The sequence below is a fragment of the Anomalospiza imberbis genome, chromosome 27 (genome assembly GCF_031753505.1).
Source record: "Anomalospiza imberbis isolate Cuckoo-Finch-1a 21T00152 chromosome 27, ASM3175350v1, whole genome shotgun sequence".
Classification (NCBI taxonomy): domain Eukaryota; kingdom Metazoa; phylum Chordata; class Aves; order Passeriformes; family Viduidae; genus Anomalospiza; species Anomalospiza imberbis.
In genome coordinates, this window is record NC_089707.1 from 3,000,326 (window position 1) to 3,018,133 (window position 17,808).

General features: G+C 63.9%; 1 protein-coding gene across 1 annotated transcript; it reads right to left on the reverse strand.

The window, feature by feature from the left end:
• Positions 1–151: 151 nt before the first annotated feature.
• On the reverse strand, positions 152–12,718 carry LOC137462994 (transducin-like enhancer protein 1). Its single transcript, XM_068173874.1, is given in 22 exon segments — positions 152–774; positions 950–1,026; positions 1,358–1,508; positions 1,590–1,737; positions 1,952–2,199; positions 2,389–2,638; positions 2,929–3,005; positions 3,078–3,262; positions 3,349–3,475; positions 3,710–3,865; positions 4,169–4,213; positions 4,357–4,461; positions 4,632–4,654; positions 5,089–5,284; positions 5,823–5,897; positions 6,005–6,067; positions 9,910–9,954; positions 10,418–10,481; positions 11,143–11,291; positions 11,825–11,891; positions 11,893–11,945; positions 12,317–12,718. Coding segments are annotated over 22 exon segments (2,799 nt in total). The 5' UTR covers positions 12,704–12,718; the 3' UTR covers positions 152–666.
• Positions 12,719–17,808: the final 5,090 nt, after the last annotated feature.

A 17,808-nucleotide genomic window follows, 5' to 3' on the forward strand; every position in this document is an offset into this window, starting at 1 on the left:
TGCCCACACTGTGCTCCTGGCTCCTGCTCCCCACCATTGCCAGGGCCAGGGATGGGCTCTGCCCACTGAGGAGCTCCCTCAGCACAGGAAAGGAGCAGCCAGTTGTGACCAAAAAGGGACAAGGATCCTGCCGTGGTGTCACCCCTTCCCACCTGGCTCCATCCCAGCCCCACAGAGCATCGAGGCTACTGCCCAGGACGAGGCACAGCTGCCTTTTTTTGGTTTGTTTTTATTATTAAATACACCGTGGGAGGCACAGAGGGAAGTGAGGCCGGAGCCCATCCACCCTGGCAGGCCCAGAGCCTTAAACAAATAAAAACCCCACAACAAAAAGTTAAAAACAAAAATAAAAAAAAGCACCCAAACCAAAACCCCTAACAATGCCAGACCTCCCCCCCCATCTCCAACTCCCACAGTCTAGATTTAGAAAGAAACCCACAAAGAACAAAACAAGGAGAAAGTCCCCAGGAAATCCACCCCGAGCAGCGGCCTGCACCATGCCTGGCCACGGTCCCAGGGCCACCTCCACCCCTCTCTGCTCTCTTCCAGCTGGGATGCCACAGCCACTGGATGTACGTTCTTTGGGAAGTCAGCAGCAGGGCAGGTAGAGTCCACCTGTCCATCCCCGTGGACACCTGCCTGTCCTGCAGTTGGCACCTCTGGGGCTCAGTAAATGATCTCGTAAACTGTCGCTTTCTTGTCCCCTGAGCCCGTCACGATGAACTGGTCGTCCGTGGAGATGTCACAGCTGAGGACTGAGGAGGTTTCCTTGGACTGCAGAGAACAGGGGTAAGCACAAGAAGCAGCCCCAGAGCAAGGTCCCAACCCCCACTCCTTGGGGAGGCTGCAGGCATGAGTTGATGGGGCTGACACACAATTAGAGCTGGGTTGTGCTGGGCAGCTCCTGGCAGCCTCGCCCCAGGATCCCCCAGCCCTGCTGGCTGCCCACCTGGAAGATGCTGGCTCCGTAGGGCGTCCGCCAGGCGTTGAGCAGGTTGTCCTTCCCCGTGCTCACGAACCACTTCCCTGTGGAGGGACAAAGCAGCCTTATGTCACCACACCAGAACCAGCAGGTTCCGTGTGCCTCCGTGTGCCCAGGCTGTGAAACACACGGAGAGAGGCAGCCACAGCTCTGCCAACCATGAGCCAAGGGAACACAAAGAAGAGTTTGGCTCCAGCAGCCAGCACTGCTCCAAGAGGGATGGATACCCCTCCTCTGATGTCACCACCGGGGACAGGGCTGGCTACCAGAACAAATGCTTGCCCACAGTGCAACGGGCCCTGTGACACACGGACAGAAGTAGAGGTGGCATCCATGAGGCTCGAGAGCAAGGGGGTCCAGGAGAGGCGTGCCTACCACAGGAGGCGAATTTGAGAGAGAGGACACAGCTCTCGTGGAGGTGCAGCTGGTACTTGTCGGGTTTGGTGACGTGCAGGATCTCCACGTTGCTGCTCTCCATGCCCACTGCCAGCCACTCTCCCATGGGGCAGTAGCCCAGGGAGAAGATCTGAGGAGAAAGACAGGCTCACACAGTGGCCCAGCAGGTCCCAGCTGGCCCCAGGGTGCTGCCAGCGGGCTCCAGCCCTACCTGGGAGCTGAAGTCGTGCTGCTGCAGCTGCCGCCCCTCCCGCAGGTCCCAGCAGCGCACGGTGTTGTCCAGCCCCCCTGTCCACAGCTTGGTGCCATCATTGGAGATGTCAATGCAGCTGGCACCATCCGTGTGGCCTTGAAACTGCCTGGGAAAGAGGGGGATGGAGAGGGCGAGGGCACAGCTGTCAGGGCAGCCAGCACCTGCAGCACCCAGCAGTGAGGAGCTGCAAGGACAGGCACTGTCCCATGGCCAGGGTTAGACACAGAGAGGGGCAGGGACATGCTGCAGGGGGCTGAGGGGTCCCTGGCCCGAGAAGTCCCCAGCAGTCCTGCCCATGCTCCCCCCTGCCCCAGACTCACCTGACCAGTGTCTGGTTCTGCAGGTCCCACACCACGATGTTGCCGTCGCTGCAGCAGGAGAAGCAGACTTTGGCGTCAGGGCTGATGGCCAGGGCGTAGCAGGCGGGGGCAGAGGAGGTGAGCTCAGCCTTGATGCGGGGCGTGGGGGCTGCCAGGTCCCAGATGGACAGGGTGCTGGCCTCCCCCCCCACGATCAGGCTGCGGCCGTCGGGGAGCAGCTTGCAGGAACGGATGTAGTTGTCACGGTTCTGTGACAGGCAACAGGGCAAGGCAAAGAGGACATGATGAGCACACAGGGGCTTGCAGGAGACACTTCTCCCACTGCAGATGTGAAAGGCCCCTCTGTCCCCTCCACTGGAGCCGGGGCACACTGCCCTTCCCAGCCCCAGCCCAAAGGCATTTCTGCTCCTCCTCCTCCTCCTCCTCCTCCTCCTCACCAGGCAGTCCAGCTGAGCCACGGCCGTCTTGGTGCCCGGCTGCCCCACGTCCCAGACCTTGACACAGCCCTTGCCCCCAGTGTAGACGTGTCGCGTGGAGTTGCTGATGGTGACAGCACAGACCACCTCGCCGTGGGTCAGGGTGTGCAGCTGCCGCGCGTGCCGGGGGATGCCGGAGCCGATGAGGGCGTCGGGGGGGAAAGGCACCGGCTGCATCTGCCCGTCGGCGCTGACGTGGAAGGAGTAGGCACTGGAAGGGAGCAGAGCAGTGAGAAGCAGAGCAGAATCCTGCGTGGACAGCAGCCGGTGCCACGCGGGTCCCAGCGGGTCTGGCACAGGCAGCATGGTTTGGAGTCAGAGCCATGCACAGAACACACCCAGCGATGCCAGCTGGGCACACCACAACCACAGCCCGGCTTTCCCTCAGGCTGTGCTCCCCATCCCTGCTGCCCCCAGCTTGTCCACACAGCCCAAATTCATCCCCACAAGCCACCACATCCCCTCCCCCAGCGCAGCCCCGTCCAGCCCGGCCCCACTTACGGCTTGCCCGAGGTTCCCACTTGCATGCCGGCCACCAGCCCTGGGACGCGCATGTGGGGGTGCGGGTCATAGCCCACCTGCAGGGGACAGCGGGTGAGAGTGGCTCACACTCTGTGGCCCCACAGCCCCACAGGGACAAGGTCACGCACCAGGGGCGAGCGCCCATAGCCGCCGGCTCCCACGGCGGCCGCAGCCCCGTTGAGCTGCGGGGACATGAGGTGCAGGCTGGCGTAGGCGCCGGTCCCGGCCACGTCCCCGTTGACCGCAGGGTGAGCCAAGCCAAAGGCGGCCGAGTAGGGGCTCTGCACTCCCAGCGGATTCCTCAGGCCCAGGGCTGGTGGGGGAGAGGCAGGATGAAGGGATGCGGCCCTGGAGACAGAGCTTGGAGACCCACCCAGGCCCCAGCGGGGCCAAGCTCACCCAGGGGGTCCACGGGGACCTTGGCAGCGGCGGGGCGAAACTGCTGGGCACTGCTGGAGCCTGGGAGGGTGTCACCCTGGGAGGTGGGGGTGCTGGACTTCAGGCTGGGCGTTCCTGCCTTCTCCACCTGCCAGGAACAGAATGGGGAGGTGGCAACTGCACCACGACCCTGCCAGGGGGTCCGTGTTGGCTCGCCCTCAATGACAGCCCAGCCCAGGCAGTGCTGAAGGGTCTGTGGGACCTCCCTGTCCCTCCAGCACTTTGCCCCATGGGTTTGGAGGTGGGGGGACCCATGGCCACTCTGTCAGCCGAGCCCAGACAGCAAGGGCACAAGCACAGGCCCCAGGCAAGTCACACGTACCGTGGGTGCATCCTTGCTCCGAGATGGGGACGTGCTGCTGGAGGAGGCCATGGAGGTCGGACTGAGGGGCATGGCCTCCTTCCTGCCCAGTGGGACCTTCTCCACCCCGTTCTCCCGGGATGAGTAGGAATGGACGCTGTGCGGGGAAGAGGGGTCCTGGGGAGGGAGGGAAATCAGCAGGGAGCAGAGCAGGCTGGAGTGCAGTGATGTCCCAGGTTATGGGGAGCTAGTGCTAAGCAAGGGCCAGGATGCCAGCCTGGATCCTGGGGCTCACTGCTGCTGCTGGCGAGGGTCAGGGAGCACAGCTCCCACTGGCACCTCCCTGTGATGCCCATCTCTGCCTGAAGCAGCCTGTTAGTCCCACCCTCGGGGATGGACAGCAGACACTGACCCCACAGCCCTCCCAGTGTCCCAGGACACACTGACCCCAGACCCCTCCCAGTGTCCCTGCACACTGACCTCATCCACCACCAAGTTGTCTTCACTTTTGTCTGCATCGCTGCCCTGAAACATGGAGCACGGTTGGAGCCAGAGGGGCTGCAGCCACCCTCACTCCTGCCTGGAGCTGTGCCAGAGGCACAGGCAGCTCCATTCCTCGCCCCACAGGAGAGGATGGTGTCACCCCAAGCCCCCAGCCCTGGGCTCACATAGTCTGTAACAAAGTCCTTCTCCTCCACCTTCCTCTTCTTGCTGCTGCTCAGGTACTCGGCGATGGCTCGCGCGCGCTCCCCGTTTGACAGCGCCAGGGAGCTCTGGGGAGAGGGACAGTGTCAGTGGCTGGGGACGCTCTGCCCAGCTCCTGGGACAGGCAGCACCAAGGCAGGGCTGCCTCCAGGAGCATGGAGGGCCCCAGCCCAGCCCTGTGTCCTGAGCACAGCCACTGCCACCGCAGAATGGTGCAAGAGAAGAAAAAGGCACTTACAGGGCCGGGGTCTCGGTCTGTCGCTGTGGCAATGCAGAGGAGCAGCAGCAGGAGCAGGAGGAGGGAAAGGGGGACACGCTGTGAGCCCCTCAGGAAAGCCCCCACTTCACCCACGGGTGCTGGGGTGTTCACAGCAGGGCCAGACCAGCACAACAGCAGCAGGGTGGTCCTAGACCCTCCCCCACCAGCCCACCTCACCACCCTCCCACTGAGGGTGCTGGTCAGTGGAGGATGTTGCCACCCAAACCCCCTGCAGCTGCAAGCCCCCTGCCCCTCCAGCCCAGCTGGCAGCCCTGAGGCATGGACAAGTGGCCCCCACCCAGCCCTGGTCCCCACCCCAGGGAAGTGTCCAGGCAAGAAGGGCATGGGGAGCAGAGGGAGCCCCAGGCCCAGCACCACCTGTTCCCAGGTTCACTCAGATCCAGGCACCCCAAGCTCTGGCTCCCCCCACACTCACCCCTGGGCTCTGTGTCATGGACTCCTCGGTCATCCTTGGCAAGGAGCTGGGCCTGGGCCCCCAGTGCCCCCGAGAGTGCCAGCAGCCCCGAGGCACTGCTGATGCCAGCGAGGCCAGCGGGCTGCATTCCAGAGGGGTGGGGGGTCAGCGGGATGGGGGGAGCGTGGTGCGAGAGGTGCTGGGTCTGCAGCTGGTGCTGGAGAGGAGAGGAGAGAGCAGAGTCAAAGGGCTGTGCCAGGACAGCTGCTGGGCAAGTGAGGGGCAAGAGGCAGCCCTGGGTCAGTCAGCAATGAGGCCTGGGTGTGGAGGGGCAGGGCATGCACTCAGGGTGTCCCCAATAATGTTCTGGGGGCCACCACATCCCTCCCACGGACCCCTCCCACCCTGGGCAGGATGGGGGACCTGCTGCAGTCTTGAGAGAATAGTTGAGTGGGGATGGTGGTGACCCCCTTACACGCAGGCCACAGGGTGTCAGGACACCGTGACACATGGCAGCCACCACCCCCAACCCCAGCTGCATCTCCTGCACCCCGAGTCCTGCTGGCAACCCCCAAACCAGCTTGGTTTGCCTCTCTCCTCCCCTCAATTCAGCTGCACAAGGGGCAGGGGCTGCAGCCAGGGGCTGGAGGGGGCTCAGCCCAGGGATGGCAGGAGCCTGGGAGGTGCCAGCATGCCAGAGCCCCTCAGCCCTGGCCCTGGAGTGGCGGGAAGTGGCAGGCAGAGGGTTGACGTACCCCGATGGCCGCGTTCAGGTCGGTCATAGTCACCTGCTTCGCTCGCTCCACAGCCTGGACCACCTGCTGCTGGTGCTGTGGGGAGAGAAGAGAGGGGCTGGGGCAGGCTGGGGCAGGCTGGTTTCTTTCCCTGGGCCCCAAAGGAGCTCTGCACACCTGGCTGGGCCCGAGGGCTCACCCACCTCCTGAGACAGGAACGGGATGAGCTGGGCGCAGATCACGTTGAGCCGCTTGGCGATCTCCGTCTGGCAGGGGAAGAGAGACAGAGCCCGTCAGGGCAAGGGGCAGAGCAGACCCCAGGCTGAGGGGCCCCGATGCTGCCAGGAGAGCCCCCTCTCCATGGGTACTTGGCCCGGGCAGTCTCAGGGTGCTGACACCCAGCCCAAGGGCTGCTGTTCAGCACTACGGAACAAAAACACCCTGGGGCAACAATTCCTGTTCATAACACCTGTTTCAAAACCCAGCATACTCCATCCCAACCCTGAGAGCTCTGGGATGGCTTCCAGCTCCTCCCTGCCAGGGACGTGAAGCCCCCCTGACCCATGCCACCGAGGCCACCCCCAAGCAAGCCCCCAGCCCAGCAGCCGTGGTCCCTGCAGGCTCCCCCCTGCCCTCCACACAGCCTCCTGCCGGCACCACGCCCACCACTTGCCGCCCTCCCAGCCCAGAGGAAGCCCTGGAGAGGTGCTCTCCTTCCAGCTGCTGTTTTTCTGCAACACTCGAGTGCCACTGGCAATCAAGAGCGTAGAGCGCAGGGAGGGAGAGCAGCGTCGTGCTGTGCCGTGCCACGTTCCCAAGGCACTCCCCTGCCATCTTCCAGTGCCCCGTGTTCCTATGGCACCCCCTGACAGCTTCCAGAGCCCCATGTTCCCATGGCACTCCCCTGCCATCTTCCAGTGCCCCGTGTTCCCATGGCACTCCCCTGCCATCTTCCAGAGCCCCATGTTCCCATGGCACTCCCCTGCCATCTTCCAGTGCCCCGTGTTCCTATGGCACCCCCTGACAGCTTCCAGAGCCCCATGTTCCTATGGCACTCCCCTGCCATCTTCCAGAGCCCCATGTTCCCATGGCACCCCCCTGGCAGCTTCCAGTGCCCCGTGTTCCTATGGCACCCCCTGACAGCTTCCAGTGCCCCGTGTTCCTATGGCACCCCCTGACAGCTTCCAGTGCCCCATGTTCCCGTGGCACTCCCCTGCCATCTTCCAGAGCCCCATGTTCCCATGGCACTCCCCTGCCATCTTCCAGTGCCCTGTGTTCCTATGGCACTCCCCTGCCATCTTCCAGTGCCCCATGTTCCCGTGGCACTCCCCTGCCATCTTCCAGAGCCCCATGTTCCCATGGCACCCCCCTGGCAGCTTCCAGTGCCCCGTGTTCCCATGGCACTCCCCTGCCATCTTCCAGTGCCCCGTGTTCCTATGGCACCCCCTGCCATCTTCCAGAGCCCCATGTTCCCATGGCACCCCCCTGGCAGCTTCCAGAGCCCCATGTTCCCGTGGCACTCCCCTGCCATCTTCCAGTGCCCCATGTTCCCGTGGCACTCCCCTGCCATCTTCCAGAGCCCCATGTTCCCGTGGCACCCCCCTGGCAGATTCCAGGGCCCCCACCAGCCCCAGCCTGCACAGCTTGGGCAAGAGGAGAGCACAGACCTCACAGACACAACCCAAAGATGCCCCAAAGGCTGCAGGGACAGGCTCCTGTCCCTGCTGATGGCCGAGAGAGCAAACACTGCTAGAGGCAACAGCGGAGATGCCCAAAAGGAGCTGGGGACGAGTCCCCAGCACCAGAGAGGGGACAGAGATCAGCAGCTGTCCCTAAACCCAGCTGGGGGAGGGATCCCTCTGCTCTTGGATGGGCAGGGGATGTCCCGGGCACAGGAGTGCAGGTAAGATGCTGTCCCAAGGAGCTCCCTGTCCACCCTGGTGGGGAGGATGAAAACACTGTGGAGCAGGGGCTGAGAGGAGGGGGTTGAACCCAGACCCCCTTATCAGCCCCCAGCTGAAGGGCCCCAGGGTCAGAACTGACCCCTGGATTTCCCTGCCAGGACCTTGGGCACATCTCCCACGCCCAGCTGGTGCAGGTGCTGAAGTGCCAGGGTGAGGGGGCACGGCTGGTGTGGGGACACAGGCCCAGGGACACTCTATGCTGCCCTCCAGAGCAGCTGCCGACCTGCTCCTGCCAGCCCCAAAGCACAGAAACAATCTGGCACCTGCCCTCACTTCCTTTTCTGAGGGAGGAAAAAAGAGAAAGAAAAGAAAGGAAGAGGGGGGAGCAAGGAGATTTGGCAGCCGGCAGTTCTGGGAAGGATTTAGCTGTCTCCCGGGGCCGGCAGTGATGGATTCTCTTCCCTAATGCACTGATGGGCAGCAGCTCCTTGGGGAGAGCTGCCTCCAATTCACTCGCACTCGTTAATGTGCAATTTACTGGCACTTTAACGCTCTCAGCATGAAAAATGATCACGCTGTTTGCAGCCCCCCCAGCCACCAGCACCGTCGCCTCCCCTCTGGCTCGCGGTGAGCAAGTCCAAGGCCAGGCAGATTCGGGGAGGTGCTTTTATAGAAAGCTACAGGCCCCTTTCCATGCCAAAAACAAAGCAACAATAAAAAAATTAACGTCTCCTGCTCGTTCCTGTCTTGATCCTCTCCTGCCAAGCCTGTGGCTGCCTGGAGAGCTGCACCACCACAGGCAGCCCCCAGCCCCATTTCCCCCAGACAAACCCAGAGCAAAACGCCACACCTCGGCCCTTGGTGAGGAGCACCTGGGGAACCCCCGGGCACACGGGGCACAGCAAGGACAGAGGCCACACCACAGCACGGCACTGCCCAGCCTCAGTCCATGGCCAGCGGGGGCTCTGGGGCAGCCAGGAGCGCTCAGGACCTGCCTGTACCCGTGAGCAGCGCAGGATTTGGGGGAAGGGGAGGAGAGACAGCGACCCAGTGTCCCCAGGGCAGCGCTAACCCGCGGCTCTGCGCCGCCAGTTCCCGTTCCTCACACAATGGCCGCTGGCTGTCAGAGCAGACTTACGGGCCCTTGTTAAAAGTGCCGACAGCTCACTGGCCGGCGGCCAGCGGCACCTGGGGCTGGCAGCAAACACGAGCCTGAGAGGGTTGGGAGAGAACCAGCAGCCAGAGGAGAGGAGCTCACAGCCCTCCAGGGAGAGGCTCCGGGCCGGGCGGACCCTTGGCATCGCCCCTCACAAGGGCAGCTTCGCACCTCAGCCTCAGCAGGGATGCCGGGGCAAGGAGGGCATCGCAGAGTGGCACAACACCCTCCCAGCGGGCACACAGCTGGCAGGAGTGGCTGACAACCTGCCCTGTGCTGGGGACAGGGGCCAGCACCGCCACGGTGCCCACCCGAGCAGGCTCCCGCGCAACAGTTGGCGTCGGCGGGCGCGGGGCGGGCAGGAAGGCGGCAGCGCCTCGCCAGGCTCCTCCGCAGCCTCTTTAAAAATAGATGAGAAGAAACCTTCTGTCTCAGAGCAGCTGGTGACCCGGAGCTCGGCACAGGGGAGGAAGGGAGGGAGTTGAGGAAGGGAGGGAGGGATGGGGAAACAGCAAGGGAGGATGCGCAGCCCTGAGCCCCCAGAGAGCTCACCCTGCATCCACCCCCCAAACCCTTCTTTCTCTTCAGAATGCTCCTCAGTCCTGGCCCTTGGGCCAGTGGGCAGCAGACAGTGCTGAAGCCAGAGCACATCAACCTGCTGTGAGCCTGCAGCCCACCTTGCCCTGAGGAGGAAGCCAGTCTCCTTCCCAGCAGTCACCCCGTGACCACTCACAACCGCTGTGAGCAGCCATGCAAGCACAAGTCCTCCACCACCGCTCTCTGCCTGACACAACAAGAGCATCACAGTCCAGGCAGGGCACCCTGAAACCGAAACATGTGTGGGGACCTAATGAGGCAGCCAAGGCCATGGCACAGGGCAACACAAAGCACAGGGAAGGGGACACATCCCCCACAAACACTGGGCTACAGCAGGGAGCAACTTCCCATGTTGTCTGTGGGGACAGCCCTGAAGAGCCCAGATGGCAAAGAGGGGCCAGGGAGCTGGGAGCAAGGAGGTGGACAGAGCTCCCAGCCCACCCAGACTCACCTGTTTGTGCATCTCGATGTTCAGGCCATAGGACATCTCGTAGTACTGTGAGGGAGAGAAGGCAGCATCAGCACGGCTCTGGAGACCAGGGCAACTCCCAAGCAGAAAGTCCTCTGTGGTGCTGGCACACCAGGTCAGCCTGGCCACAAACAGTCGTGGTGTGGCCAGGCCATGGGGACAACACGGTCCCCAGCTCCTCTCCCAGGAGCAGAGGTGTCTCTGGCACATGGCTGCAGCCCACAGGATGGACACAGCCCTCCCAGGACTCCCGCAGGAATGGGGCAACCCACACAGGAGCACATTTGCCACCACAAGCTGAAGTGGAAAGTCTTGCTTGAACACCACGGCCCTTTTTGGGGGAAAACCAGACAGTAACAGCCACAGGAACCAGATCTCAGGGCCTGGCCACACAACCCAAAAGCAAGGGGAAGGCAAAGCATCCCTGCATGCCCTTTGATGGTTCAGAGATCCCACACCACCCTTCTCCTTTCAGGTGGAGCTCACTAACCATGACATAATGACGCTGGATTTCTGTTTTTTCTGTTGCCAGCTTTTCACATTCTAACTTCAAGCTGTGAAAATAAAGAGGAGAGAGAGGGAGAAGGAGCAATCCCCCTTGGTCCTCCCAAGTGACAGGATGTCCCTGGCTGAACAGAGCACGAGCCCTCCCAATGTACCATACACTTCAGCCTCAACTCAGCTTCAATCCCATCTCCCAGCACAAGGCAAGAAAACCACCTGAAAGAGGGCAGGAAGGGGCTGATAAAGAGGAGGTGGACACCAAAGGGATCTGGGCATCAGGGAGCAATTTGCACGGACTCTTAACCCCCTCCCCAGCATCTGCTTCCCAAATGGAGTGAGCTGCAAAGCTTAGCTGCATTTCAAACCTCAACTCTGCCCTGCAGTGTGAGGAAGGGGAGGTGATCCTGGACAGCAGTCTCATGGATCAGAGGGACTCCAAGTCTAAGTGATGGCTCTGGCTCAGCCCAGGAGCTGGGTGCTGGAAGCTAGCACCTCCTCCTGGGGCTTTTGGCAGGCAAAGGTTGAGTTTCCCCCTCAAACAGAGTAATTTCAAGCTACCAAGGTGATGCTTGGCACAGCCATCCTCTGGAGGGACCAGTCCACCAGCCACACGGGATGGTGCTGCCCAGTGCCAAGAGGAGCCTGTTGCTGGCCAGCACCAGTGAAGTGCCCAGCTCACACGCTGGCATGTGAACTCTGGCGGCTTCTCACCTGTGGTATTGGTTCTGCAGGAACTGGAATTCCTCCTTGATGCGATCCAAGGTCTCTGGGTAAGTCAGCTTGAGGGACTGGGGGGTGCTGGGGATGGCACTGGCAGCAACAGCGGCTCCCGAGGCAGCAGAGGGTGCCTGGAGATGGGCCTAGGCAAAGATGGGACCTCCAGGGTCACTGCTTCTGCCCAACAAGGCTGGCACATCCCCCAGGGCTTTCCTGCACCCAGGGAAGAGGCTACGGGCACATCTGGGAGAGCAGCACATGCAGGAGGTTGCACAAGGAGTTATTGGAGAGGAAACTGGTCACAACCAGGCACCAAGGGCCTTGTCAGCATCAGTTTGGCCACTGAGCCAGAAAGGATTAATAACCACGGGTGGCACTGGGCATGGCACAGACCTGGTGGCCTGTCCTCACCCAGCCAGCACACTCCTGAGCTCACTGCCTGTCCATCACCGTCCCACCATCACACCCCGGTGAATGCCGCTCCCAGCACCTCACAAAGCCCAGACCCGCAGCGCTGGGGCTCAGCACCGCTTTGGGAAGAGCCACAGCACCGCTCCCGAGCATCACGCGCAGTACCAGCAGCCAGCTCTTAGTCAGCACCGGGGGGAGCCGGGCTTTGGGGGCGCAGGCCCCGCGAGGGCCGGGGTGGCACTGCTGCGAGGGGACGGGGGCTCACCGGGGGCCTGTTCTGCGGGAACATCCTTGGCACCGGACAGGCCCGGGACCCTCCGGCCGCGCGGGCCCCGCCGCAGGCGCGGGACAGGGCCTGGAAACTGCTCCCAGCTCCGGATCAGGCCCTGGAGAAGAACCCGGGGTCACCGCCCGGCGCTGCCCGGGGGCGCGGGGCCCTTCGGGAGCCGCGGCGGAGCCCCGGAGCCCCGGCCCCGCCCGCAGCCCCCCCGCGCCGCGCGCCCCCCGGTTCCCGCGGGGACCGAGGGCCCCGGGGCTCCCTCCGGGCTCCGCGGACCCGCCCAGCCCCGGCCCCCCGCGCCGCGCAGACAATGGCCCCGCCGCCGCCCGCCGCAGGTACGGCCGCGGGGCGGGACCGGCCTCGCCGCCGACCCAGCCCCAAGCGGGGCCGGACCCCGGCCGGCGGACACCGAGCCGAACCGAGCCGGACCGGACCGCCGGGACGAGACGGGACGGGACGGAACGGGACGGGACTCACCGCGCTGCGGGTCCCAGACCCGGCCCCGGCCCCAGGCGCGCGCCCCTGCGGCGGGGCGGGCCGGGCCGGGCCGAGCCGAGCCCGGTGGAGCCGAGCCGAGGCGGGGCGAGCCGAGCCGGGCTGGGCCGGGCCGGGCCGAGCCGAGTCCAGCCGAGTGCAGCCGAGCCGGGCCGAGCCCCCGCCCCGCCCCGCCCCGCCCCGCCCCGCCCCGCCCCGCCCCGCCCCGCCCGCGCGGCCGCCGCTCTGCGGAGCGCGATCAATGAACGAGCGCGAGCGCCAGCTCCACGTGGGGCCTGGCCCGTGCGGGCAATCGCCCCCGCCGCCAGCCAATGGGAGCGCGCCCAGGGCGGCCGCCCCCACGTGGGGCGCGCGGAGCTGCCTCCCCATTGGCCAGCCCGGGCCCGGCCGGCGCGCGGGGTGTCAATCAAGGGAGGCCGAGCGGCGAACGAGGGGGCGGCGCCGCGGTTTAACCCTTGCGGGGCCGGGGGACCGGACGGGACCGAGAGGGGACCGGGCACGGGCCGCTCCCGCCGCCCCACGCGGGATCTCGGGGCGCGGCACGGCCCCTCCCAGCCCCGCGGCGAGGACCCCCGCCTCCGGCACCGCGGCTTTGCCCGCAAAACGGAGCCGGGAGCTTGCAACGGAGCCGCTGTCCCGGGCAGCGGCCGCTCGGCTTCGGGGCTTTTTGCTGGTAAACACAAGAAGTCGTCGTTTCCCGTTCTGTGTCCGTCCCCCACCTCTTTGTTGTTGGTTTTGTTTTTTGTTTTTTTTTTTTTTAATTAAGAAAATAAACGAACCCGGCACCACCTACACATGCCTCCCCCGGGCTGCAGGTCCCGCCTCACCGGGAATTCCCTGCACCGCGTGATGGCGGGAGCAGCAGCATCCCTCTGCCAGAGGGAAAGGCTCCTGGGCCAGGCCTGTTTCTCAGCCCCAGGCAAAGGGTCTGCCAGCCCCCAGCTCCCTGCCATCACCCCACGTCCTTTGGGATGGGCAGGTACCTGGACTGGGAAAGGGACGCCCGTGTCCCCGTCCCAGAGCCCTACAACAGCCCCGCATCCCCAGCAGCGCTGGCACCGTCCTCCCTGAGCTCCCGGTGTTTCCAGCTGGAAGGCCGAGGTGCACACAACCCACTTGGGTTTCCTCGTGGATTTTCTGTGGTTTTAGTCCTTTCAGGGAGATCGGTGGTTGCTCGACATTTTCCGCTGCTGCAGGTCAATCCAGGCTTACACTGAGCAGGAAATAAAACATTTGAGGAGCAGCAGCTGTGAGGAACCTCTCCCCCTCTTTAACCTTAATCCAGGAACAGGCCAGCAGCCCTTTCCTCCTCACCACAGCTCCATCCTCGTGGTCCTGTCGCCGTCCAAAGGCAGCGATGGCTCGGCTCACGGGACAGACCGTGGCCGGCCACTGACGCCGGTTGCCAGCAGAGCTGGCAGGGTACGGACTGGGAGAAGCAGAGCCCCTCCTCAGCGACGGGAACTTGCCTCCAGCCCCTGGAAGAAAAGAACAATAACAATCATAACCTCAACAAACCCACTGAGATGGAGCAGGGCTGTGCAAGGGCCACCCCGCGCCTGCCCGAAGGACTCGGCAGTCCTGGGGGTGATGGGCTGTGCTGGCCCCTCGGGCTGGGAGCAGGATTTTCCAGCTTCCAGCCAGGTTCTGCTGCCTTTACTGAGTCAGGGATCGCCCTCAGTCCCACCGAGGGAAGCCCAGCTCGTTTAGCCCCATTTTGCCCAGTCTGTTCCCTGGCAGCCCCGGGATTTTCTGAGAGCAGCTGCGATCTCAGATGGGAGATCTCCCATTACTCCAGCTCTGCTGAGGGCAAACAGGGAGAGACTCCCCCACTCTGGAGCTGGGGACGCCCCTGTTCTCACTGCACCACTCTTGGCCCCACACCTGCAACCAGTGGGGTTTGTGCTCTGGAGAGAGAGGGGAGCTGCTGGGGAGAGCAGCAGAAGAGCAGTCTCCCAAGCCTTATTATATTTTAAAATGTAATAACAGCACGATGTCTATTTTCGTAGACAGAACAGATCATTTCTGGAAGAGGCCCATAAATCTCAAACAGAGGGGAAATAATTTGGCCAAGGTCATGTTAAGGCAAAATATTAAAATAGAAGAAAAAAAAAAGCAGTTTAAAGCTGGACTGAGGCACCATCTCTGTTCTAAACCTCTCTCCCCAGCCTAGGAATCCTGTCCCCCCTGCTCTTCTGCTTCCCAGCATTACACCATGGGGCTGAGGGGGCCAAGACACGTGAGGGCCTGGCTGAGTGGAGAGACCAAGGGAGAAGAAGAGAACAGGGACCCCAGCAAGGGCCCTGGCAGAATCCTGCTGATCCCTTCTGCCCCAGGAACAGCCCCCTGCCGCAGCCCCGCGCACTGGGCTGTGCTGGGGAGGCCTCAGGCATTCAGGGTATGGGACTAGGGACAGGCTGGGGCTGTCCCCACCGTGGCTGCAGGATGTTGGCAAGGGTGGGGAAACACCATTCCAGCACTGATGAGGAAAGTCCTGTCACTGCCACCTCTGAGTCCTCACCAGCAGTCCCTCTGTCCCGTCCCTGGTACCGGGGCTCTGGCAGTGCCATCCATCACCACGGCTGCTCCCGCTGTGCATCCCGGCACGGGCAGAGGGGCCGGGGAGAGGCGCAGCTTTGGCAGGCAGGACCTGGCTCACAGCACGGTGAGTGCCCGGCAGGCAGCGCTCAGCCAGCAGCTCCCAGCGGCAGGGACAGGCCGGCACCGGGGTGATCCCTGCCGTGACCCGAGGCGCCCGCAGCCACCGGGAGCCCGGCGGTGCAGCCCTGGCTCGGTAGGAGCGTGGCAGGAAAGGACCCAGAACAACCCCCTCACCCCTCGGAGCTGCCCCTGGGCAGGAGCCAGGGCCGGTGGGGAAGAGCCAGCCACCCCGCAGGGCCCGGGGCTCGGCAGCCAAGCGGTCCCCGAGAGCACGTCCCTGGCAGCGCTGCAGCTCTGCGCGGACCCTGGCAAGCGGCAGAAAACAAAACTGCTGCTCGTACCCTCTGGCTGCTTCCCCGGCCTCGCCTGCCAGCTCCCCGCATGCCAGCGCGGCTCGAGCGGGGCCGGGGCTCCTGCGGGGCGGGGACGGCTCCAGCTGTGCCCCCCCAGCGCCTGCCCTGCCCAGGGGCATCCCCGGCCAGCGCCAAGCGCAGGTGACCCGGGACAGGCACGGGCCAGGACAGGTTCTTTCTTGCCTGGTGCTCTGGTGAGAAAGAGGCGACATCTAACAACATCCCCCGAGAGTGCTTTCCTCTCCCCTTTCCTCCTTCTGAGCCGATTTAATTTCTTCTATATCTCCCTTCTTCCCTTAGCGAGATCAAAGAAATCCGTGGAACCGGCGCATTTCAGCGGAAACGTCGATTAAAGGGAGTGGGGGAGGCAGCGCTGGGGGGATCAGAGGAGGAGGAGCAGGAGAAGGAGGAGGAGAGAGGCTGGAGGGAGCATCTGGCTCCATGCAGTGTCCCGGCAGGATGGGACGGGCCGGGCAGCGCGGGGGCACCGGAGCTTGGGCGGCGGCGCTGCCGGGACCGGGGGCTCCTCCGGCCGGGGCACCGGGGCTCCGCTCGGAGGCTCCGCCGGGCTCCTGCTGCCCCCTGCCGCCCCGGCAGGACGGGACAGTGCCCGCTCCCGGCCGGTGCCCCCGGGAGACCCTAGCCCGGACTCCGTCCCTGATGTCCCCACCGCGCCGGGCCCCCCTAACCCCCACGGGCCAGCGCTGCCACCTCCGCGTGTCCTGGTCCGGCACCCACCGCCTCCCTGACCACACCACGCTGAGGGGGAAAGGCCCACGCGGCGTGGGGCTGCCAACATCCCACCCGAGGGTGCCATGGCATCGCTGTCCCCCAGCACATCCCCGAGCCGGGGCCACCTCAGGCCCCGGAGCCGCGGGCGCATCTGGCCGCAGCATCTCCCGTGGCTGCCGTCCAGGGAAGGGGATGTTTAGGGGATGAGTAACATCCTTCCTGGCAGGGCCACTGCCCGCTCCTGGAAGCTGCTGCAGGCACAGAGGAGCTCAGCCCCTTCGCCCGCCTCTTGCCCCGCTCAGCCAGGGAAAGAAGCCAAAAGCGAGGAGGAACTCGGGCATGGGGCCGGGACAATCCAGGCCCGTGGAATCGGCACGAGTCCCAGGTGCCAGGGAGAAGGGAGGGAGGATGCTGCGTGGCACAGTGGGAAGCAGCCAGGAGGCACAGGTTGGGGAAGGCAGCTCCAGGCCCCCTCTAGAGCAGGGCTGGAAGCCAGATCCTGGCTGTGTGCTGCCAGAAGCAGCTTATTTTGGAAGGGAGGCGTGTTGGCAGAGTGCTTGGTGCGTGGAGCTGCTGACGCCGGGGAACAGGACGGCTCTCATCAGGTCCCAGCTATGCCTGGCTTCAGCCTGCAGCAAAATCTGCCCCAGCACAACCAGGGCTGCATCCCCAACTCCTGAGTCACCCACTGAACAGGGTAGACACTCCAGTCACAAGTCAGCACACTGCCCAGGGCCACGACTCACCCTGAACTCCAAAGGGGCTTCCTGGGACTCACCAAACAGGATGGACAGAGCTCTTAACAGCTCTGACCCATCCAGTGAGGTACAACCTCAAGCCTTGAACCAAGAAAGAGGCACACAGGCCTCATCCTGCCCCTAGACCCTGCTTCCCCTCTCCTCAGCTTCCAGGAGCAGTACCAGCCTCTCAGGAGCCAAACCCAGCCTCTCCAGGGGCTCAGACCCTCCAGGCAGCAGGGTCCAGCTGGAAGCTGCACCAGCACTGTCTGGGTGCTGTGGTATTCAGCCACAACCAGGTCTAGGATGGATCCCAAACTTCACAGCAGACAAGGGACCTGCTTTGCCTTCCCCAGCTGCTCTGCTGGCAGCCCTGGGGCTGAGGAGCCAGCACAGGCAGCCCCTTGCCAGCATCCCTGTCCCTCAGAGATGGGCCAGGGAGCACACCTGGAGCAGGCTGCTGTGCCTGGACGTGGCTTGGGAGCTCCTGCAGCTTACATGTGGCTTGGCATGCCACGAGTTTGGTCAGGTCTCAGCCCATCCCGCAGCAGGGCACAGCTGTGAGCCGGGGGATGGAGCAGCCGAGCTCCCAACACGCACAGCCAGCCCTGCCCTTCGAAGCCACACACTGCAGCATTGTGGCCTGGCTGGTTTTTCCAGAGATGCATCCAAGGGGCGCAATCAGATCTCCAGGGAAGGGAGCAGGCACGTTCCTGGCTGTGCAGAGGAGCTGTCGAGGCAGTGCCAGGAAATGGGGCAGTTGCTGGGCACCGCCAGGCCGAAGGAAAATCAAGCAGGCAGCTCCCAAACCTGGGCTGTGCCTCACTGCCCAACTCCAGGAGCTGCTGAGCCTTTGCAGAGCTTTGTTTGCAAACCCTGCGGCAGAGCTGCCCTGCCCTGGCACTTCCTCCAGCTTTGTTTTACACCAACAGATATTAAACAACCAGCCTGGAGGGCTGGGATGGGGGAAGGACCCTGCTGGGGGTGCAGG